Source organism: Leptinotarsa decemlineata, unplaced genomic scaffold (genome assembly GCF_025532065.1).
Source record: "Leptinotarsa decemlineata unplaced genomic scaffold, Ldec_3_MD MMD2_tig00003736_RagTag_RagTag, whole genome shotgun sequence".
NCBI lineage: Eukaryota > Metazoa > Arthropoda > Insecta > Coleoptera > Chrysomelidae > Leptinotarsa > Leptinotarsa decemlineata.
The window spans coordinates 5161088-5182332 of record NW_027412593.1 but is presented as its reverse complement, the minus strand read 5'-3'; the positions used below and the strand labels follow the sequence as shown (position 1 = coordinate 5182332).

Here is a 21245-nt window from a genome sequence, read left to right as displayed (position 1 = left end):
CAATAAGCTAGGCACGGTTCTTCATAGCAGGCTTTGAAATTAAATCCTCTTTTTTCGTTGTTATAATTTTGACAGTTAGGTATCCTCAAAGGCTTTCCACAAGTATTCAGTGAAGAGAGTTATAAGAGTTTTGCGATTTTCAAAATGGTAAATCTCAACTTTGTCGAGAGAATTGATGAGATTGTGCGTTTAGTTGTTGACAACGCTCGATCAACGAGGATGGCCACTGAAGAATTCAACAAAAGATATCCAGATCGTGAACCAATTCAACATACAATACATATTGAGATAGACGGACAAATTTTAGAGTATGTTCGAGAAAACCCGAAAAATACCTTGCGGTAGATTTGACAGATTTACACGTTAGTATATCCAAAATACGTACATGTTTGAAAAAAAATAGTTATTTACTTCAAACCGAGAGTCATGCACACGTTAAAAAGAGGCGTCGAGGAACGGATGTTGAAATTCTGTTTATTCTGCTAAGGTGAATATTTGAATAATAATAACTTTCTGGGCAATATTCTCCCAGTGTCCACTCAGAATTCCAGGTACCGGGCAAGGGAGAATCTACACTGGATGATAAATGCAAAAAGACAATATTCACAAAAAACCAATGACTGGGTAAGAATATTCAAAAACCGTATAATAGGTCCGGTGTTTTTTGAAAACGCAATAAACGGTGGAGGATTTTATAATTTTTTGACAACGAAATTCTTGGATTTCATGGAAGAACTAAGCATTGAAGAACGCAGGAATGTTATATTTCAGCTAGACGGTGCCTCCATTCACAATGTGAATGCTGTGCGGCAATATCTTGATGAAAAATTTCAAGATGGATTGGAAAGAACAGCCCTTTCATTTGTTGGCCCTCTCGATCACCCGACCTCTGACTCCATTAGATTTTTGCTGTGGGGATATTTGAAAGAGTTTTTAGAAATATACCACGAAATTTTAACGAATTGAAGGAGAGGATAAGGCAAAAGTGTGGTGATATAACACCAGGCCAATTGAAGAAGACCCGCCAGAATGAAGAATGTATAGAGCTTGAAGGAGGATATATTGAACACTCCAATATCTTGTAAAACTGTTCCATTTATCATTTGATTTATTTCTGTGGTAATTTTTCTAAAATTGAAAACACGTTTTCAACTTTTGATTTGTTGATTTTAATTAAACTCCATGAAACGATGACAACCTTTGTAACTTCGTAGCTGAGTATGCGAAGTATTATTTCATTGAATGGTTACTTCATCTTTTCTGAAAAGTTCATAGACTTTCATACAGGGTCAGTCAGAAAATCATTGATTTGGAAATTTGTCATCATATAACTAACACCCTCTATGATATATTGGGCTGAAACTTGGAATCCAGATGTTTGAGATATGCCCAAATCGAATAGGGTATCCACTTTTCCGATAAAGAAATGCCTAATTGTCCCTCCAGAAATTTCGACTCATTTTGCAAGTCATAGTAAGCCTTGAAAATGAGAATAATTCATATCTTTTAACTCATTTGGATAGAGCTTGTCGAGTACCATAATTTGAAATTGTCATTTGTCTTTGAAATCCCACATATATATGTCTCAGAAAAAGTTGCTTAATGTATCTCATTTATTAGAATATACAAATACAATAATTTTTTTGTTCATGAAAATTGAAAGGTACTAAAATTACATTTTGTGTACATATACGATTGTCATAGTTTATTATATTTTGTCAAATTGATAATTGCCACAAAATAATGTCTCATAAATAACTTTTTCTGAGAACTTAAAAATGTCAATATGCACGAAAACGTTAATCTTATGCATATTTTCAACGCCCACTAACTCGAAAGTTAATTTAGAGACTCAATTCAACAAATGTTTTTTTAAGAGCTGCATTTCAAAACGGTGTTGTTCGTTCTTCATTATTGTTTTTCATTTGGTGTATTCAATTATGTATGTAATTTATGTGACGGTGACGGTTTATAACATAACGAACATGTATTTAAAACGTGAGTTTTGAAAACAATTATTCCAGTCAGTTTACTTGAAATAACTATTCTATCAGAATAGGTAACAAAATATGGCTCAATTGATCGGAACCATCGGGTGGCTGTGGGTGTTCATAAATGTCCTTCCAGATGTATTCCACCTGATCAGCAATCGGCGGATTCTCTACAATATGCTGAGGGTCTTGAAAAAAGCAAAAGGTTTCTTGCGGAACTTTTATTATTATCATCATTATTATTCATAAAATATGTCAATTTATATCTATGTATTATTTATATATTTAAAAACTTTCTAGTTAGGCATTTGTGATACATTAGTCAGGTTATCACAAACAATGCTAATTTATACTCATCGACTTTTTTTGTAATACCAAAAAAATTTCAATTAGTGATTTCTTTGAGTCGAAACGTTGAAATGAAAACCTTTCAACGCTATCTTGAAGGTTTTTCTACTTTTTAATTTATTCCTAAAAATAACCTCGAACGATAATTATAACGTTAGTGGCGAAATTTGGTTCTTTTCCATCTCTGTAACTAATCGGACTTTCTTAAATTTCAAAATGTCATTATAATGATCTCAAAAATGGGCAACTTTTTCCTAATTTAACTGATTTCGAATCCCCCTTTCAGATTTTCACATGCTGGCCCCCCTTATCTTCAATATAGAGCTTACTTTTTGGGTTTGTGGAATTTTGAATTCTCAAATTATTTTCAAGACCCACTTTTCAATATTTTTTGAGGACAAACAATAAAAATCTGTTACGTTTCAAGATATATTGTCGTTATTATACACGTTTTATCTACATAAATGCATCAATAAATCTTAACTACTTTCTGTAAAAGGCTGGGAGCTCTCATCATTATCAGACATATTACTGTCTGATGCGCACTGTCAGGTGGCAGTATTCTGTTTATTCTTCTGTTTATAGGCAATAACATACCGTTGCACAACATAATGTGGAGGACTGTATCCTTCTTGATATGTGGGGTCCTCGAATAACAATTCATACTCATCAATAAGTGTTGCAGGTGGCTTATTCACTAAAGCCTTGTAGAAACAAGTTGTCTGGGGAAACAGAGCCATCACTGAAAAATAAATCTAAATAAATTTGGTGTACAGATTGAAAAAAAATCAATCAATCAAAATATACTTTATTGTCAAAAAAACTCTTGTTTTGTTGACAAAGTAGAATATACACGCAAAGAAATGTAAAATATAAATAAAATGAAATAAAAATAAAGTTGTTATATAAACAAGCAGTATATAAACATATACATTTATCAACTATACATTTTATTCAATAGAATAAGTGTCAATAAATAAATAAAATATCAATCATAAAATTTAATTTGAATATTTTGTCAATTTTACGACTTATAATTCAACAGTAGAATCGAGTATGCTAATACAGTATCCGCAATAAATTACAGATAACAGTTCACAATTTCACTGGAAATTGTCATTGAAAAATTATTGCAAACTGTAATAAGATCTGCTCGAGAGAAGTTTTTTTGTGTATTTTCTAAAGCTGTCAATACTATCTTGGCTATTTCCAAAATGATACGGTAAGTGGTTATACATTTTAACACCGTTATAGAAAATGGAGTCCTTTACTAGGGATGAAGAAGGCAATGGTAATTTAAAATTATTTTTAGATTTTAGGCGAGTGCTATAACACGAAGAAATATAGTAAAATTTTGACCTATGTTTGTGTATAAGACACGCAGTTTCTATTACAAAGAGAGCCACAACTGTCAATATATTTTTCTCTGCATATAACTGCCTGCAGGAATTGCGCGGTCCTAGTTTGAACACATATCTAATGGCTCTCTTTTGCAGTATAAGTACTGAATCTAGCAGACTAGAGTTACATACCCCCCAAAAAGGAATGGCATATCTCAGTTGAAATTCATTTAATGCATAATATGCGTTCATAGCCGTGGCAGTACCAAGTTCCCTTGAAATAATTCTCATTGCATAGCACCCTGAGGAGATTTTATTCTTCAATTGGTTGACGTGTGCTTCAAACTTCAATTTACTGTCAATATAAAGGACCAAAAATGTTGTGCAATCTTTATTTTCAATCTTCTCATTTTCTAGAGGCATATCTTCTAGAGTACATTTGAAAGTTACTATATTTGTTTTATTATATTAAGAGAGAGAAGATTTGAGTCGCACCAGGACTTGATTACATTATTGTCTCCGATTATCTTATTATTCAGATCTTCAACAGTTTTACTATGCCATAAAATGGTAGTGTCGTCTGCAAATAACATGGTGGTTGGTTGGTAGCTAGTAGGTTATAACAGAACCATAAAAACCACTGAAACCACAACATAAAAAAAGTGGTTGCTATAGCGAAACAGATAAACCAGCATTTTTGGAGCACACTCTATCAGAAAGCATTCATGGCATTGCCATGAATGCCCAAATGCGAATTCTAGATAAAACCAGATAGTATTATCTGCGACTATACAGGAAGATCATTTAAATCCATAAACATACAAATTATTTCAACTGTTAAGAAGAAAGTTTCAATAGCAATAAAACATGGATATTGGCACTTTGAAACACACAGATTTTTTAATAATTCAAAAAGTGTCGGATCATGCAGTTAAGAAAACAGGCGGAATCCGGCTTTCAATCCCATTATTAATGCAAAAAGGTCAGGACCACTAAAAAACCCGAAAACAGCAAATGAATGCAACCATTTTGAAGTTTCAATTCATCATATTTTGTGGAAGGAATAACTAACATGAGAAAAAACTAATGAATCACACATTTTTTTCTGAGGAGTAGAGATCTTTAGATTAGCATACTCCTTTCTTGAGTATTTAAAAATATGTTAACCAGCTATCGCACCCCTACGAACGACAACAAGTGAAAATCGATCGTTCAGTCTGCGGCTTGAACCATCAACAGACACATCGGCAGATTAACTGAGCGAACAAAGCACCCACGTCCAACCGCCTGGCTACCAGCCAGTAACATGCTCTTTGAACTCCAAAGTTGTGTCAATAATCAGCTCAAAGCTTTTAATGAAATATTTCATAAATAAATATCTCATCATGAGCCTAACATTATCTTCTCAGCCATTGTTTTGAAAATAATATTACCAAAGCGGTGAATTAGCGCAGTGGGAGCGCAGCCGACTCACGACCGAAAGGTCCCTAGTTATGCCAAAACAGATAGTTTATTTTTCCTTTTTTAAAAGATTAGATGAGTTTCTATGTGACATACCTATGTAAATAATATTTACAAATTGAATTAGTTGTAACATACCTAAAGTTCCTTGGGGAAATAGTGCCTGAGGATCGGTTTCTGGATTAGCTCTCATTAATGGTAATGGTATTACTCTTCGTCTGCTGAGCGTATGCCTTCCCTTCTGATTCTGTTCTTTTAGAATGTCATCAATTTCATATTTACTGGTGGTATTATTATAACTGACCACTTCTGCTAATATCCAGTTTTCCCCATCTCCTGAATCTTTCACCAAAGCTGCCACCATATCACCAACCTAAAATTTCAACTGTTAGTTCATTTCAAACTTGATCAATAACAAATAATACCCTAGCAATATAATTCGGATCTGCTGGAACTGCTCCACATAGTGGAGGTGGTTTTTCACCTATTTTTCCAACATACAAAGGCAAGGTCTGTGCTGAACTCGATAACATTTTCATCCATATTCCCTTCCTGATGGATTCTTTGTTTGAAGCAATTCTAGACTGAAAAGGAAATACAAATTCATACACTACAAACATTAGTGAATATTCAGTTTTCTGCTTTGCATTGATTTTTGAAAAATTTTCAATTACCTAGATCCATATTTTTGTTGTCTGATCACGAACGAATCTGAAATCAAAACTTGGCACTTCCATCTAATTTTGGAGATACAGCTTCTCAAAAGTGAATAACTGACTATTTCAGAAACTTACTTTTGATAATAAAAACTCATGCTGCGGAACATTATTTATTTACAACTTCCATGGAAAATGTTTAATTTTCCTGGAAATGTATCTTTTCCAGCAATTAAATACTATAATAAACAAAATTATATATGAATCTAAATGACATTTTTTACAAGGAACTTTTTCCTAGGTTCTGTTGGCAGTGTTATGGCTTCCGAAAAGATAAGGAATACCACCTTCCTTTTCATTATTTAAAATGACACTTCCACAATGTATTCAATGTTTATAGTTGTAATTGTATTGATTACAACAAATTGTATTTATCAGTCTAAACAACTGAACATTTTGATATACTGAAATGAGAAGTAGATTGCAACGATATCATTACTAGCTATTTCTTTCTAATCAGGTACAAACAGGGGGATCGCAAACATGAAACAGTTCTTTAACAATAATATAACACTAAACTAACCATGTGTGAAAGCTATTTTCCGGGTTTTTTGCCATGGTCTGCAGGGTTTTATGTCTGACGTTTCGTCTACTACTGCGGTAGACATTATCAAAGGCGATGTGGTTGTTCCTCATATAGTTTCGAATGCACTAACTACAATGCTGGTATTTGACTCTGGTTTTATATTATATTTATTGTGTACCTGAAAGGATAGGTGGCCAGATTTTATTAATGTTGATTGCCTCTTCTTTTCTATTGAAATTATCCCTGTTTTTGAATGTCTATTGCTTCTCTATATACTCTTGGATAGTGATTTTGAGTTTTATCAAGTATTACGGTATCTTTGAATGAGACAATGAGAGTGTCTTCTTTGTTGGAAGCATTTTTAACTATAGCTGATTTGTCAGTTTGTCCGATTGGACAATTTCTCTTGTGTTCAGAGAGACGAGTACCCATACTTTTTCTCATAGTTCCAATGTAGACCGACCCTGGGTGTTGCTAAAGGTTCTCTGGAGTCCTTAGCTGACCTTAGACTTTGACTGATAGTTTTTGTTGGCCTAAATATAGCTTTCACATAGTTATCTCCGGCCGTGAAAGTTTACATTCTTTGATCACTAACCATGATCACTAACACTAGCAATTGTGTATGTTCAATATAATTTTCGATAAAATGGATGTTTTGTACAATTAAGGACTTATATAAATAAATATAACATAAATTCTATTAAAGTGATGATATCATATAGAACATGATTCTAAAAAAGTAATTATTTTCATTTAATTTTTATCATTTAGAGGAATGCTATGAAACACAAAACAACTTTCCATCAGCACTTTTTTTTTAAACTCTTATGAGATGATTCAAATATTCTACAATTATATATAATGAAAATAGACACATCTGTTCTTGTCATAACGTCACTATATAAAAAGCATTCATACAGCTAATTAATTTCAATCCCAGATTTAGAAAAGTCCTTCAATTGAGAAGGAAATATATCTTTAATCATAGATTAGTTCATGCATCATGTTAACATTTTTGTGAAAGTTTTCATAGATGTACGACGTTTAGCATGTTCAATTTGTTGGTGAGAGGCATAAAAGTTAGAAGTGTTTTTGTGTGTTCGACGATTATCTGCTATCGGAAAAAATGGATCAAAGAATTTACATCAAATTTTGAAAAGATGGAAATGTTGAGAAAGTGATGAAAATTGTTGAATCATCAAATCACCACTAGAGAAGTTTCTGAGGATATCGGCACATGGGTTGGCTCATGTCATGCAATTTTTTTGTAAATTTTCAGCATGAAGCAAGTGACAGAGAAGTTTGTTTCATATTTGCTGAACTTTTACCAAAAAAACCGTCGCATGAGCATCGCTCAGGAATTGAATGATATCAACAGCAATCCAGATTTGCTTAAATCGGTCATAACTGGTGACGAATCATGAGTATATAGTTATGACATCGAAACCAAAGTTCAGTCATTCTAATGGAAGAGCCCAGGATAGCAAAAAACGCACACCAAGTTCGATCAAATGCCAATGTTTTGCTCACTGTTTTGTTCGTTCACCGTGACGTAGTGCATCAGGAGTTCTTGCCATATGGACATACGGTCAATAAGGAGTATTATCTTGAAAACTTCTGGTATTGTGGAAAAACAATTCATGGATTTTACATCACGATATTGCACTGCTCACTCTTCATTGCTTGTTCGTAATTTTTTGGCCAAAAACAACACAGTAATCATGCCTCAGCCACCGTATTCACCAGATTTACCCCCCTGCGACTTTTTCCTGTTCCCAAGATTGAAGACACCCAAGAAAAGACAGCTTTTTGCGACGATTAAGGAGGTAAAAACTGAATCGCTGAGAGAGCTCAAAGATATATCAAAAAGTGCTTATTAGAACTGCTCCAAGGATTGAAAAAAACGTTGTCACAAGTGTATTATATTTGAGGAGGACTACGTTGAAGGAGACGAAATAGAAATTGTTGAAGAAATAAATATTTTTGAGAAAAACTATAATTCACCTGGTATGGAATAAGGTTTGTTTTTTTTAGAAACTTATACCTCCTGAAAAATATTTCTCTTTTGGTTAATTTTTTTTAACCTTTTAGTCATTTTGAAGTAGATTGGAGCACGAGTGAACAAAGGTGCATAATGCTAATCAAAATTGTTTCAGAAACCAGGGCAACCAATTAAAACCAATATTTTCCACACAAATTATTACAGTAAAAACATTTCCTTCGATTCAAAACTCACCTGAATTCTTCGTTCATTTTTGATATTCCGAATTTCGGTGATTTTTTGAAGAGCTTTCCTTATGACCTCTTCCTCCTGTTCTCCTTGTAGAATTGCTGTTTTATAAAGAGATTTCAATTTCTAAAAGGAAAAGTTATATCAATCAATTCTTTATTCATCGATGTGAGAAATTCAAAACTATACCACTTTGAAAGAATAGTTCAAAGTATTCTTAGGTAATCAAAGGCTCCTTATAAGTTCTTTTTACCTGTGAACTTTGTCCCGGTTTTTCATCTTGAGCATACCTCTGAAGAGATATGATACCTTGTTCACTCTGATGGCGTTTCTTCTCAATTTCATGAACGAGTTGTTGAAGGGACTTCAAACGCTCTTGTACTTGTTGTGCGGCCGCCGCGTCTGCGGTAAACGGCATTATTGTGTGTTGGATTGTATCTGCCAGAAATGACGATCTATCTTTATAGCGCAATACCAAGATATAACGACTAGCAGAAATAAAATCTGTGCTTAAAAGAGATCAAAATTATATTTCTTTTTTGGAATGACTGAATTCAACTCACAGAATTGCACAGAAGTATAGGTGAAATTTTAATTCTAATAATGTTGAAGAACATTTATTTTTCTGATTTACGAATCAAGAAAAAAAACATCTAAACTCAAAACGTCAAACTGACACTGACAGTCAGTCTGTTACATAGGTTAGGTTAGGTTAGAACACAAAGCAGGTATAAATATAGGTGTTCTCTGGTTACGGAATGGTCTACACCGTTGCCATATTTACAAACGTTTTCTTCAGCTTCTAATAATGGAAATAACCAGAGTTGCCAACAGTAGCGGAATTCACTCGATGGTAGCGGCGTAGCGGATTTGAACATTAAGTAGCGGAATTTTCTACATTTAATCATTATTTAAAAAAATATAGAAGAAGACGAGGCAGTGGACAGCACTAACAGCTGACAATTGAATAATTCAATGCAGTCAATACGTTATAGTCTTAGTAGCTGAGGTACTAAGACTATAACGTATGTAAGTACATGATGAAAGAGAAGAAGAATAATTTTGGATATTTTCATTACTATCATTAACTATATAACCTCCAATATCTTTGAACTAAAAGTCTCGAGTGGAAATGGAAGACATTTCATTTGACTGGAGCTCGAGCGAAAGAGCTACCTACCGCAGTTGAAATTCATGAAAACTGGACATGTTCAAAAAAATACAAAAGTCGAAAACAAACTTTTTCTCAACATTGGTTGTCTGATTCCAACTTGAAAGGATGGATCAGACCTGTCGCGAATGATCGTTCAAAAGTTCAGTGGGACTATACGTACGTGAACGAATAAATATTTATTTTTACTTTTCAAAATCATTATTTCAAGTTAAGAAATATTTGGTCGAGACGACAGCTTTCAAAAATTAACTGCTGTTAATTCAGAAAATTAGGTTTCATCTACTGTTGCTCGATTGACAATTAGCATAATCCTGATTCTGACTCAACTCTGAGGATTCTGACAATAAGTGACAGTTCAGTTTTGTGGTATCTGAACGGTACCAAACTACAAACTGTAAGTTCTGTGGTACTCAATCTTAAATAGGGCACATGAGCGAACTGATTGCGTCAGATATACAATTGTAGCGGAATATGAAATAGTGTAGCGAAATTTTGGTTCTTGTGTATCGACTTTATATCTTTATAGTTCATCCAGTTGGCAACACTGGAAATAACCTTAACCCTTTGAAGCACGACTTAAGTAAATCGAGTTTTTATTAAAACTTTCAGTGACTTACTGTTTATAGGAGTCAACTGGACATGAAAATACAAGAGTCGAGTTCGAAAACAATAAACAAAAATAATTTATTGAAAAAATTTAACAATACATAGTCGGTAATTATGACATTTCAAACTTTATGAAATTCGACAAAACAATTTTTATTGGCTGACTTGCACAAAGCCACTTTGCACACACTACAGCTCCATCTGGTGCGATGCGGTTCCTTAGCACTACTACAATGTGCACAACGCCTTGATGTTCCATACTCGGGCATGTGCTTGGATTGATCACTTCTAAGATCCTTGGATACATGAACTTTGAATCTGCTCTGGACAGGCGTATCTGATGGCCTTCCTAAGTTTTCTTTCAATGAATTGGCTCCAACCAAACCAGATACAACTTCGAGACGGAATTCCTTAAGTTTCATTTCATTTCCAGTTTTCTCTCTGAACAATATATAATAGTTTACAATGGATGTGTCCAAGAAATGCCAAAATAATCGGTGCCACCACTTCCGACTTTTCCTATCTATAGCATAGTAGGATTTCAGCATATCAGCTTTGTCAACGCATCCCATACAACGCCTATAGGGCAAGCTATTTCCGTGATTGTGCCATCTTTTTCTTTTTTTTTCCAACAGATGCATTGTTTGTAGGAGAATGTATAGTAAAGAGAAGCGTAACTACTCTCTTGTCCATCCACTTTATGCATGAAATCATATCTCTCCTACTAAACCAGTCCAAATGGCCACGAGATAAACTTTTATCACTTTGGAAGTGAATGGGCAAATTTTTCCTATTCACTCTAACAGTACCACAACAGAATATATTTCTCTTGTACATTGTCTGCACGAGGTTCACGGTTGTGAAAAAATTATCGAAGTAAATATGATAACCTTTATTTTCTAATCCTTCCGTCATTGTATGAACAACGTTTTCTCCCAATTTTTTTTCGGTGTTATTTGCATCCTTTCCTGTATATATTTGAAAATCACAAATATATCCCGACAAATCAGCTCGAACCCAAAGTTTGAAACCTCGTTTGATTGGTTTTTTTGGCATGTATTGCTTGAAGACTACTCGCCCTTTATATTTTACCATACTCTCATCAACCGATTGTTCCATCGTTGGTTTATAACAGTTTTGGAACTTTGTCTTCAAGTCATCAAGAAGGGGTCGAATTTTGTAAAGAATATCAAAATTGTGTTCTCCTCTTTTCGGCATCATGTAATTGTCATTCAAATGGAACTTTGTCAATAAAAATCCAAATCGATTGACACTCATGAGTGATGAGATATATGGGTCGCAAAGTTCATTTTTAGATGACCAATAATCCCTGTAACTAGGGGAATGTTTTATTCCCATCAAAATGTTTATAGCGAGAAATATCTTTATCTCGGTAAGATTAGTATTCTCAAATCTCTTACCCGACTGGGTACAGTAAAGGTTAGTTTGATACACTAGGTCATTCAAGAGATTATCGTCAAAAAAACATTGAAAAAATTCTATTGGATTATTTTTGTCAGCAACCAATATTGTAGGTCCCACGTCTTCAGCGAATGGAAGTAATTTTGGAGTAAAATCCCTTTTATTTCATAGGATCGTTGCTAGAGGTAAATTATCTTCAGATGAGTCACTGTTATAGTCTCGAATATCTTCATTGTTGTTGAACTCTTTGTCTGAAAACTCTTCAATCATAGTTTCTTCGATAATTTCCTCAAGATCTCCAGCAATTTGAGAGGTCATATCAAGTTCCTCTTCTGACATATCGCCAGCTTCGGATCCGCCATCCGACGGTATATTATCGAGTAAGTCATATGTCTCATCTGAGGTAAGGTTTTCAAGATTGTAAAATTTATTCATTCTGAAAAAAATGAAACAGGTGTTGCAAAGTGGTTTCAGATTGTGATCGGTCGTTATTCAAATATTGAACGCACAAATTCAATAACAATCGATATATAATAAATATATTTTTCATGATTAATACATCATAAAGAACAATTATAATGAAAACATACCTGACCAAAACACCTTATCACAACAAAAACTTCAAAGCACAATCAGAAGTACCTACTCACGTCGAAAATCCACGAAGAAACTTTTATTGTTTCGAATATTTCAAAATCACTCGGTCCTGAATAATAGTTTTGCTATTAGCGAATAGATGGCGCCTTCCACATGACATGAAACTATACGGTTCCATTATATTACCACTATGCAAGTAGAAAACGATTTTTGAATGTATGGTTCCATTACGAAACCACCTCCCTTCAAAGGGTTAATATAGATAAAATCAGTTGAATTGTATGGATACCTGGACATTCAGACATCATAGGGAATGAGAGAGCAGATTGTTTAGCAAAAATAGGAACCAACTTGAACATCCCATTAAAAATCAAAATGGACAACAACACAATATACTCGATTTCAAAAAATAATATCATAAAAAACTTTAAGTCGCTATGGGAAAATGACATTATAAAAAAGGTAAATCCTATAACAAAGTCCATGAAAAATACCCCAGTAAAATAGCAATATTCTCCCTACCGTACATAGATAGGAGACACATCACCACCATAATACGGATGAAAACCGGTCATTGTCATACTAAAGAACATCAGTACAAGTTAGGAATAGTTGATCACCCATACTGTGAATGCGGTCTAGTAGAAAACGTAAACCATATTTTCCTGGAATGCCCTATCAATGTTATCCCTAACACAGATATTTATTTTGAACTTATTAAACATGATATTAATTCCCCCTTTAACATATTTCAAGTTTTTCGTAATTTGAATATACAAATCACAAAGATTCTTATCCAATTTTTAGATTACAATAAAATCAAACTATAAACCTTTACTAAACTAAATTCCTATACTTAAACTCCATCATATATCCCAGAACATTTTGTTTGTGTATCTTTGTCAATCCCTAACATTCTCATAGCACGAGAAGAAGTAGATAAACAAACACTAAGAAGACGACAGCATGATTCAGAATCAAAATATAAGGGTTGTTACTGAGTGCTAACCCAGACAAGGACAACCCCCTGTATTGAGTTGGCCTCAATTGCGCCTGAACAGGAAGCATCGGCCAATAAAGAAGAGAGAGAGTTGAATTGTTCATTTATTGGGTATTGGGTGGTGTTCATTTTCTGGGTCGTTGATCGTACTTATTAATTGCAGAGAAAGAAAACAATTCGCCAATAGAGAGATATTTCGGCTTAATAAAAAACATTGTCTTAGACGGAAGAAAAAACAAAAAATGTAGCAGAGTTAGGTAGGAGTTAGGTAAATAAATCATACAAATCAACAAAAATAAAACAGATTTGCGAAAAAACTGCCAACATTTTCTACAGACACTTAGCGCTATTGATTCGCAGAACCTGGAAATGAGATCAAGACATTCACAAATTTATTTGGAGGAAAAATAGAAAAGGATTACTGTATCTAATTTTGGATTAGTTCATAAGGCACATCAGAAAAAAACGTATTCTATCACAGTACACAAGTGTTCCTAAAGTTTCAGCCATACGGTATGGTATTGAGAATGAGCCAGCTGCTTTAGGTGAATACACCAAAGTTACCAAGAATAAGGTTTTTGTCTCTAGGCTTCGCATTTATCCAGAGTTTCCTTACTTGGCCTGTTCTCCAGATGGTCTCGTTGGATCCACAGGTATTGTAAAGGTAAAATGCCTGTATTCTATAAGAGATTGTACAGCTCAAGAAGCCTTTCTTTTAAATAAAGTTAAATATCTTACTACTCAAGGCCACCTCAAAAAGACTAACAATTACTATTTTCATATTCAGGGCAGGTTGGAAAATGTGACTTAATAATTTACAGTATGAAGAATCTTTTCTTTACTAGAATATTAAGAGATAAAAGATCTAAACACTAATGAAATCAAAATTAGCGTCATTTTATTTTAATTTTTTTTAACAGAAATGTTTTTGCAACGAAAAAATAAGTTTTTGATAAAGAGCAGCAAGTGGGAAGTTTTGTTCCAATATATACAATATAGTTCTATTTCCTATTCTAATGGTTTAGTGAATAATGTAAACTATTATAAACAATTTGACAGATATTATATTTTTTCTACACCCGTACTCTAACAATACACTTATATGACCATAATCCGTTTCATAATGATATCCATTATGATACAGATTTTTCATAACGATACAGATTATCAACCAATAGAAACCCATAATTTTTCAATCAAGAATCCTGTTAATTTGTTTGTCCTAGATTCTAACCTAAGTAACTAATTGGTTTATTTGTCAAAATCAGTGTTCATATTACCTACCTATATTATCAAAATGTCTGAAAACAGCGATATAGAAAGAATACCATCGACTCCAATATTTTTAAAAGATCAGATTAATTACAGTTGTTATATTCAATATATATATATATAATTAGAATCTTTATAGTTTTCATATATCCATGATAATACCATTAAGTTTGTGTTTTTTAAAAAAAATATGAGTTAATTACTGTAAATGTGTTCAATACATATAAAATATTTATAGTTTTTCATTATTTATCGGGTTTAGAAAAAATAGCGTATGCAACTCTCATGTAATGGTAATTAATACACTCGCATATACCATACAAAACTCGCCTTCGGCTCGTTTCGTATCCTGGTTAATGCTCGTGTCTTAATAACCATCATTACATGATCGTTGCATAATATATAATATTAACTTCTTATGATTATCTGAATTACACTTTCAAAAATCTAAAGACAAGTGATTTCACAACATTGGATACTAAGAAGTGGCTTTCAAATATTTGATTCACATACCAGCCATAACATTTTTCATAGTATTTGGAACAAAGACCCAGAAAATAATTATAGGTTTATCAAAAATAACAGCCTTATGCCAATTCATGTCAATGATAATCATTGGTGTCTTATCATACTTGATTCAAAATTGAAAAAAAAATTTTTTGGATCCTATGGGTGAGACAGAAAGGGACTTCTGTACCTGTGAATAAATTCAAAAATTTCCTTTCGTTTTATTTTCCTGAATTATGTTAATCCGGTCAATCTAGACATTGGGAGGTACATAAATTTACAACAAGCTGCAAACGTGTGTAATTTTTCAAAACATAGTTAAAAATAAGATTTTAAAGTTTCGAATGATTGCGATGCCTGGAAAAAAGTTTATTCGTGGTCAAAGGTCAAAAATCTCGAAAAAAATTTGATTTTTCGCAATTAAAAAAGGTAAGTTTTATCATAAAATAACCTCAGATAAAAATTGTAGATGATAAAATTCTCTACAAAAAATGTATCAATACTTTTTTCTAAGAGCCACCGTTTCTGAGATACGACGAGTCAAAAAGTTGTAATCGTCATTATATGCATAAGTATGCCACGTATATATATATATATATATATATATATATATATATATATATATATATATATATATATATATATATAACTATTGTTGTTGGTGAAGTTGTAGACGTACTCGTACTTCTTACTGCTCGAACTCCACCTGAAAAAACTATTTTCTTTCTAAAGCCAGGAAAAGCTCAAAGTCAAAAAAAAGTTTATCTACTTTTGCAAAGAGTCAAAATCATGTACTATTTTTACACGCGATAACTGGCAATGAAACGACGTCTGCATTTTACAGGAGGGGTAAAGCAAAATGTTTTGAAAAACAAGATAAAGTTCATGTGCTGAAGTTTTGAAAAAAGGTAATTCGATTCAACAAGAAATTATCAACAACGGGATTAGTCTCACATCGTTTTTCTTAAAAACCATGGAGAGACTATGTGAGCGGTACATAAGAGATGAATTACTAGTTTACAACCCACTTCATCCGGGAAGGTCTACTGATTCGGCCCTTCACCATGTGGTTGGCAGCATCGAGAGTTCATTGGACAACACAGAATCCACCCTGGGTATATTCATAAATATCGAGGAAGCGTTTGATAAAACAACCTTTCCAACAATTACCCAGCAACTACACTTCAGGAATGTACTCCTGGTAGTAGGAGAATGGATACTCAAGATGCTCTCTAGTAGAGCAATGAGAAATAATGTAGAAGACATCACAGTGAAAAAACTGGTCATGAGGGGATGTCCACAGGGAGAGGTCTTATTACCCCTTCTCTGGAACATACCCTGATTAATCACCTTAACAAAAATGGATTCTACACAATTGCATTCGCAGATGACATAGTTATCTTGCAGACCAGCAAATTTGTAAACACACTGTGCGATAGAGCGCAGGATGAGCTCAAATTGATAGAAACATGATGTAAGGAACACTCACTGTCGATCAGTCCCAAGAAAACTGAGATTGTCCTTTTCACCAGGAAAAGAAGTTTATCGGGCTTATTCGACATTTGAAACCAACGAGGAAACATGCGATACATCACTCTTGACGCAGTTTACCTACACCCAGGATAAACAACAAGAAGAAGAAGACCAAGAAGAAGAAGACCAAGAAGAAGTATTTGTACATTTTTTCAATTTCAATCGCTTTTATAATTTCCAACCCTTCCTAATATATTTTATTATGCAACTTTCAAATTTGACAGAATCACAACAGACATGTGGTATAGGCCTAATGGGAAAACAACGTTAAAAAAACGCGCTAAGTACACTACATCATAGGTGGCCTGGAAACGTATGCATATAATGACGATTACAACTTTTACAACTTTTTGACTCGTCGTATCTCTGAAACGGTGGCTCTAAGAAAAAAAAGTATCGATACAATTTTTGTAGGGAATTTTATGATCTACAATTTTTATTTGAGGTTATTTTATGATAAAACTTACCGTTTTCCTGAAAATCGTGAAAAACCAATTTTTTTCGAGATTTTTGACCTTTGACCTCAAAAAAATTGTTTTCCAGGCATCGCAATCATTCAGAATTTCAAAATCTTATTTTCAACTATTTTGAACAATTACACGCGTTTACAGCTTGTTGTAAATTTATGTACCTTTCAATGTCTAGATTGACCGGATTAAGCAGGTGCTTACGATTTACAAGAGATTCTACATCAGGGTTGAAACTTGAAAGCTTCAAACGCAGGTCACTTTTCACACAAAGCATATTTCTTTATTCATTTTTTGAATATACCAAGGTGGAGAATGTCCTCTCACACAAATATGTGGTTGAAAATCTCGTCAGCTCTTTTGAGGCTATGTTCGAAAGAATTGGATACTTTACCCTAGCCTTTATCCAAAATGGGAAAAACAATTCAAAAGTATTAAATGTTTTTAATCTATTCCCGCGATTCACACAAATAGCCCCGACTCGTAGTTTGGGAACCATTGGTCTAGAAGTTATGACTTTTCCAATAGATTCGTTGACATCCGGTATATCCACCGATACGACGCAGTAGCATATTTTTGAAAAAAATATGTTTAAAATATGTTTTTTCCGTTAACCAGCTATCGCACCCTTACGAACGACAACCCTCAGAAGTCGAAACTTGAGCGAACTAAGGACTAAAGAGCTCTTACCTTTTAACGTATGATTCCTAACACGGGCTGGGCGATAGCAAATGAACATCGAGCGTTCAGCCTAGGGCTTGAACCATCGACTCGCAAATCGGCCGATTGACAATGAACAATGAACACGTCGAACCGCTCGGCTACCGAACGACCACGTGCTACATAACCAGAATCCTGGCACCCATGCGGTGATGAGTAAACAACAGTGTACGCTCCTATCAGTATTGCAACTTCAGGAAAGAAGATGTGTCAAATTAATTCAAAGTACTGATTCTTTGCCCTCAGGCAAACTAAGGTGAGGTCAAATATATCACAAGATATTTTGAATTGACATTTTTGAATTAAAGGTCGCTTACTGACATCCTCTATTTTCTACTATGAAAATGCATCACTATGTTCTAGAACTGAAATGAACATATTCATTTTCATATTACACTAGAACTTCCATCACCTGACAAAGAATGGTTAAAATATATATACAGGCCGTATATTTTAGCTGATACCACTATTGCTATCTCGAAAACTAGATCCTACAAGGACGGTTAAATGAAACAAAAGTTGCCTATTTAGGGATGTAACACACTGGTATTTGCATATCTATAAAATCATCAACGGTTTCTGAGATATTTGCAAAAAATTGAAAATGACAGATTTCATTTTTTTTGCTCTACCGCCTCCATTTTCAATAATTTCATAAAATGACAAACAAACTTTTTGCTTTATTTCACGTGCTTTATAATCTGGGTGAACTCATTTTTCAATGCAACGTTTCCTTCATTGAATTCCATCATCAATGTATTTTTTTAAATACGGTCCTGTATATTTTTTTAAACATTTTCGTAGTCATTATAATGACAAATTCGTTGACATATCACAACATATATATTTCTCGACATTTCTTCCCGAAACCACATCATCACTATTCTTTTTAACTTTTTTTATTCAATGAGATATCGAATATCAAACTATTATTGTAACACATAGTTAACAGTATCGTTAATACATCACTTCGAAAAAAAGACAGTTACGAAAGAAAATGTAACAAAATAATAAATGATAGAAAATAAACACCATAACCGAATGTCTCACGTTACATTTTTTAAGTTACCGTCTCACGCGATATCGCATCAAATGTTCAAATCGTCTTTCATCACACAATAGTGTGCTTGTGGCAGTTCTTTAACATCTGTGGAATGATACCGATGCAGACACTCCTTATTGAATCTTTCAATTCTCCAATATTTTCAAAATTTGTTCTGAATACTTGATATTTTATGAAGTCCCACATCGAAAAATCTAGAAGAGAAAGGTCCGGTGGCCATTCAATAGGACCATTATTTTCTATCCACCTTCCTGGTAGTTGTATTGAGGAAATCTCTGCAGATTCTCCTGCGATGTGGTGAAGCTCCGTCGTGTTGAAAACACTCATTTTCCTAAGAGGCTAAGTGGCAAATCTTCTAATAACTCAATTTGAGTCCCTGATAAGAAATCCAAGTATAATTCTACGGTCAGAGATGTTTCAAAAAAGTGGGGGCTATTAATTTTATTATCAAGAACACCAAGCCATACGTATATTCCTGTTGAACCATCCGTTATTGGTAAATGTACTTTCATCACACCACAATTTTATTTTTACAAACATTATCTTGGCGAAATTTTTTAATGAGCCATCTACAAAAAACTTTTCTCCTGTTGAAGTCCGTTAAACGAAAATGATGAACTTTCCTGACTCGATAAGGCTTGAATTTATTTGTCTTCAAAATTTTCCGTACAGACGTAGTGGATATGGCCGAATTATGAGCAATCTCTCTCAGAGATAATTCCTTGTTCTCAATTTTTTTATTTTCCATTATTGTGAATATTCTTTGAACTCACCTAAAACGCCAATTTCATTATCACCACCACATTCAGTAACCGTACATTTTCTTTCGGAGGGATTTTCAAAAGATCCATAATTCCGTAAAGTATTTTCGATTCGTTGAAAATATCTATGATTAGGTTGTCGTCGTTCAGGATACAATTCCTAATACATTGCCAGAGATTTGGTAGCATTCCTCAAACATCTCGAATATACAAAAAGCATATCCACTTTTTCGTCATTGGAAAAAATCATGTTTCTCCCTTAAAATCACTCAACGATTTGAATAACTTTTATTTTGTGTGTGACAATTAACATTCACATTCATGTATTTCATAGCTTACTTCAAAAAAAGAAATTATCGCTTATCATGTTTCTCGTGAAAATCATCTGACTTTTTAAATACAGTATTTTTATACAGTACGATGCAAATGTATGGAATAAATTCGATATTCACAAAAGGAGCGTCTTTCGGAAGAAATCCAAAAACAGGTCAACTTTAATTTTTGACGGCCCATCTCATGATATTCATATGAAAGATGTTTCGTCACCAGTGTTGGCGTGATGACGTAATCGACAATTTTTTTAAATGCAAACAGGGGTCATGTGGCACCTCATTCAAAAGGTCTACTAGTCGTCTATTCAACGGTATAATGGTTTCAATATGTATTAATACAGGGTCAACCGAAATTATGTATTCAGAAGACTGGAATTACAAATAATAGTAATTCGTTGAACCAAATAATGCTATGCACCGCCACTGAGAATAAAGTATCGTACTGTCTTCTATTGTTTTTGTTGATTAGAAAAAAGAAATGGTGATAAAAGTCCTACACTTTACTTGAGATTAGTCAATGTCATTGAAGTGAAGTATCATTGAAGCGGTTGACATTATTTCTAGAAAAATATTTAAATCACTTATAATCTGGCAATGAAAGTAACAGAAACCCAAAGAATCGAAATTTTAATTATGATTGGCTGTGGAGATAAAGTAAGGACTCAGGCAGAAGTTCGTGATTTATTCAATGCGAAATACCCCAACCGAGAACCCGTTTCTCAATCAACAATAAGTAAAATTGAGAAAAAGTTTCGAGAAACGGCCATGTTAAAGATCTCCCTAAAAGTGGTAGAAAATCAATTTCAGAAGTCCAAAAACTTGATGTGGTACTTGCGTTCCAAGAAAACCCCCATACTAGCACGAGGCAAGTCGCACTGGATAATAATTTATACCAATCGACTGTTGTTATAGTGTTGAAAAAAGAAAAGTGGCATTCGTATAAAGTTCAGCTGGTCCAAGAACTGTTAGAAGATGACTTTGACAGAAGAGTCGAATTTTGCGAAATCATGATGGATCGCTCGCACAGAGATCGGAGTTTCATACAAAATATAATATTTTCAGATGAAGCTACTTTTATGCTCAACGGTCACGTAAACCGTCAGACTTATCGATACTGGGCAAGAGAAAATCCACATTGGATGGAGGAGCATAGCACACAATATCCACAAAAAGTGAATG

At 33.7% G+C, this 21245-nt stretch overlaps 2 protein-coding genes across 4 annotated transcripts in view; both read right to left on the bottom strand.

Moving 5' to 3' along the window:
• Nucleotides 1–2754: 2754 nt before the first annotated feature.
• On the bottom strand, nucleotides 2755–9330 carry Sgf29 (SAGA-associated factor 29). 3 transcript variants are annotated; one of them, XM_074178338.1, is made up of 6 exons: nucleotides 9176–9330; nucleotides 8866–9116; nucleotides 8619–8738; nucleotides 5566–5724; nucleotides 5279–5513; nucleotides 2755–3081 (listed from the first exon to the last, which is right to left on the bottom strand). In XM_074178338.1, the coding sequence occupies exons 2-6, from the start codon at nucleotides 9028–9030 to the stop codon at nucleotides 2888–2890; spliced, it is 873 nt and encodes a 290-aa protein (XP_074034439.1). In that variant the 5' UTR covers nucleotides 9031–9116; nucleotides 9176–9330; the 3' UTR covers nucleotides 2755–2887. The 3 variants fall into 3 exon arrangements, with proteins under 3 accessions (XP_074034439.1, XP_074034441.1, XP_074034440.1); XM_074178340.1 differs by having other exon boundaries at nucleotides 8866–9121; nucleotides 9176–9303; XM_074178339.1 differs by lacking the exon at nucleotides 9176–9330 and having other exon boundaries at nucleotides 8866–9162.
• A 2649-nt stretch (nucleotides 9331–11979) lies between these two features.
• Nucleotides 11980–21245, bottom strand: part of LOC111518309 (esterase FE4) — an 80116-nt gene continuing 70850 nt past the window's right edge. Inside the window, exon 7 of the mRNA XM_074178205.1 lies at nucleotides 11980–12212. Coding sequence (XP_074034306.1) covers nucleotides 11980–12212 — 233 coding nt within the window. The remainder of the gene's footprint in view (nucleotides 12213–21245) is intronic.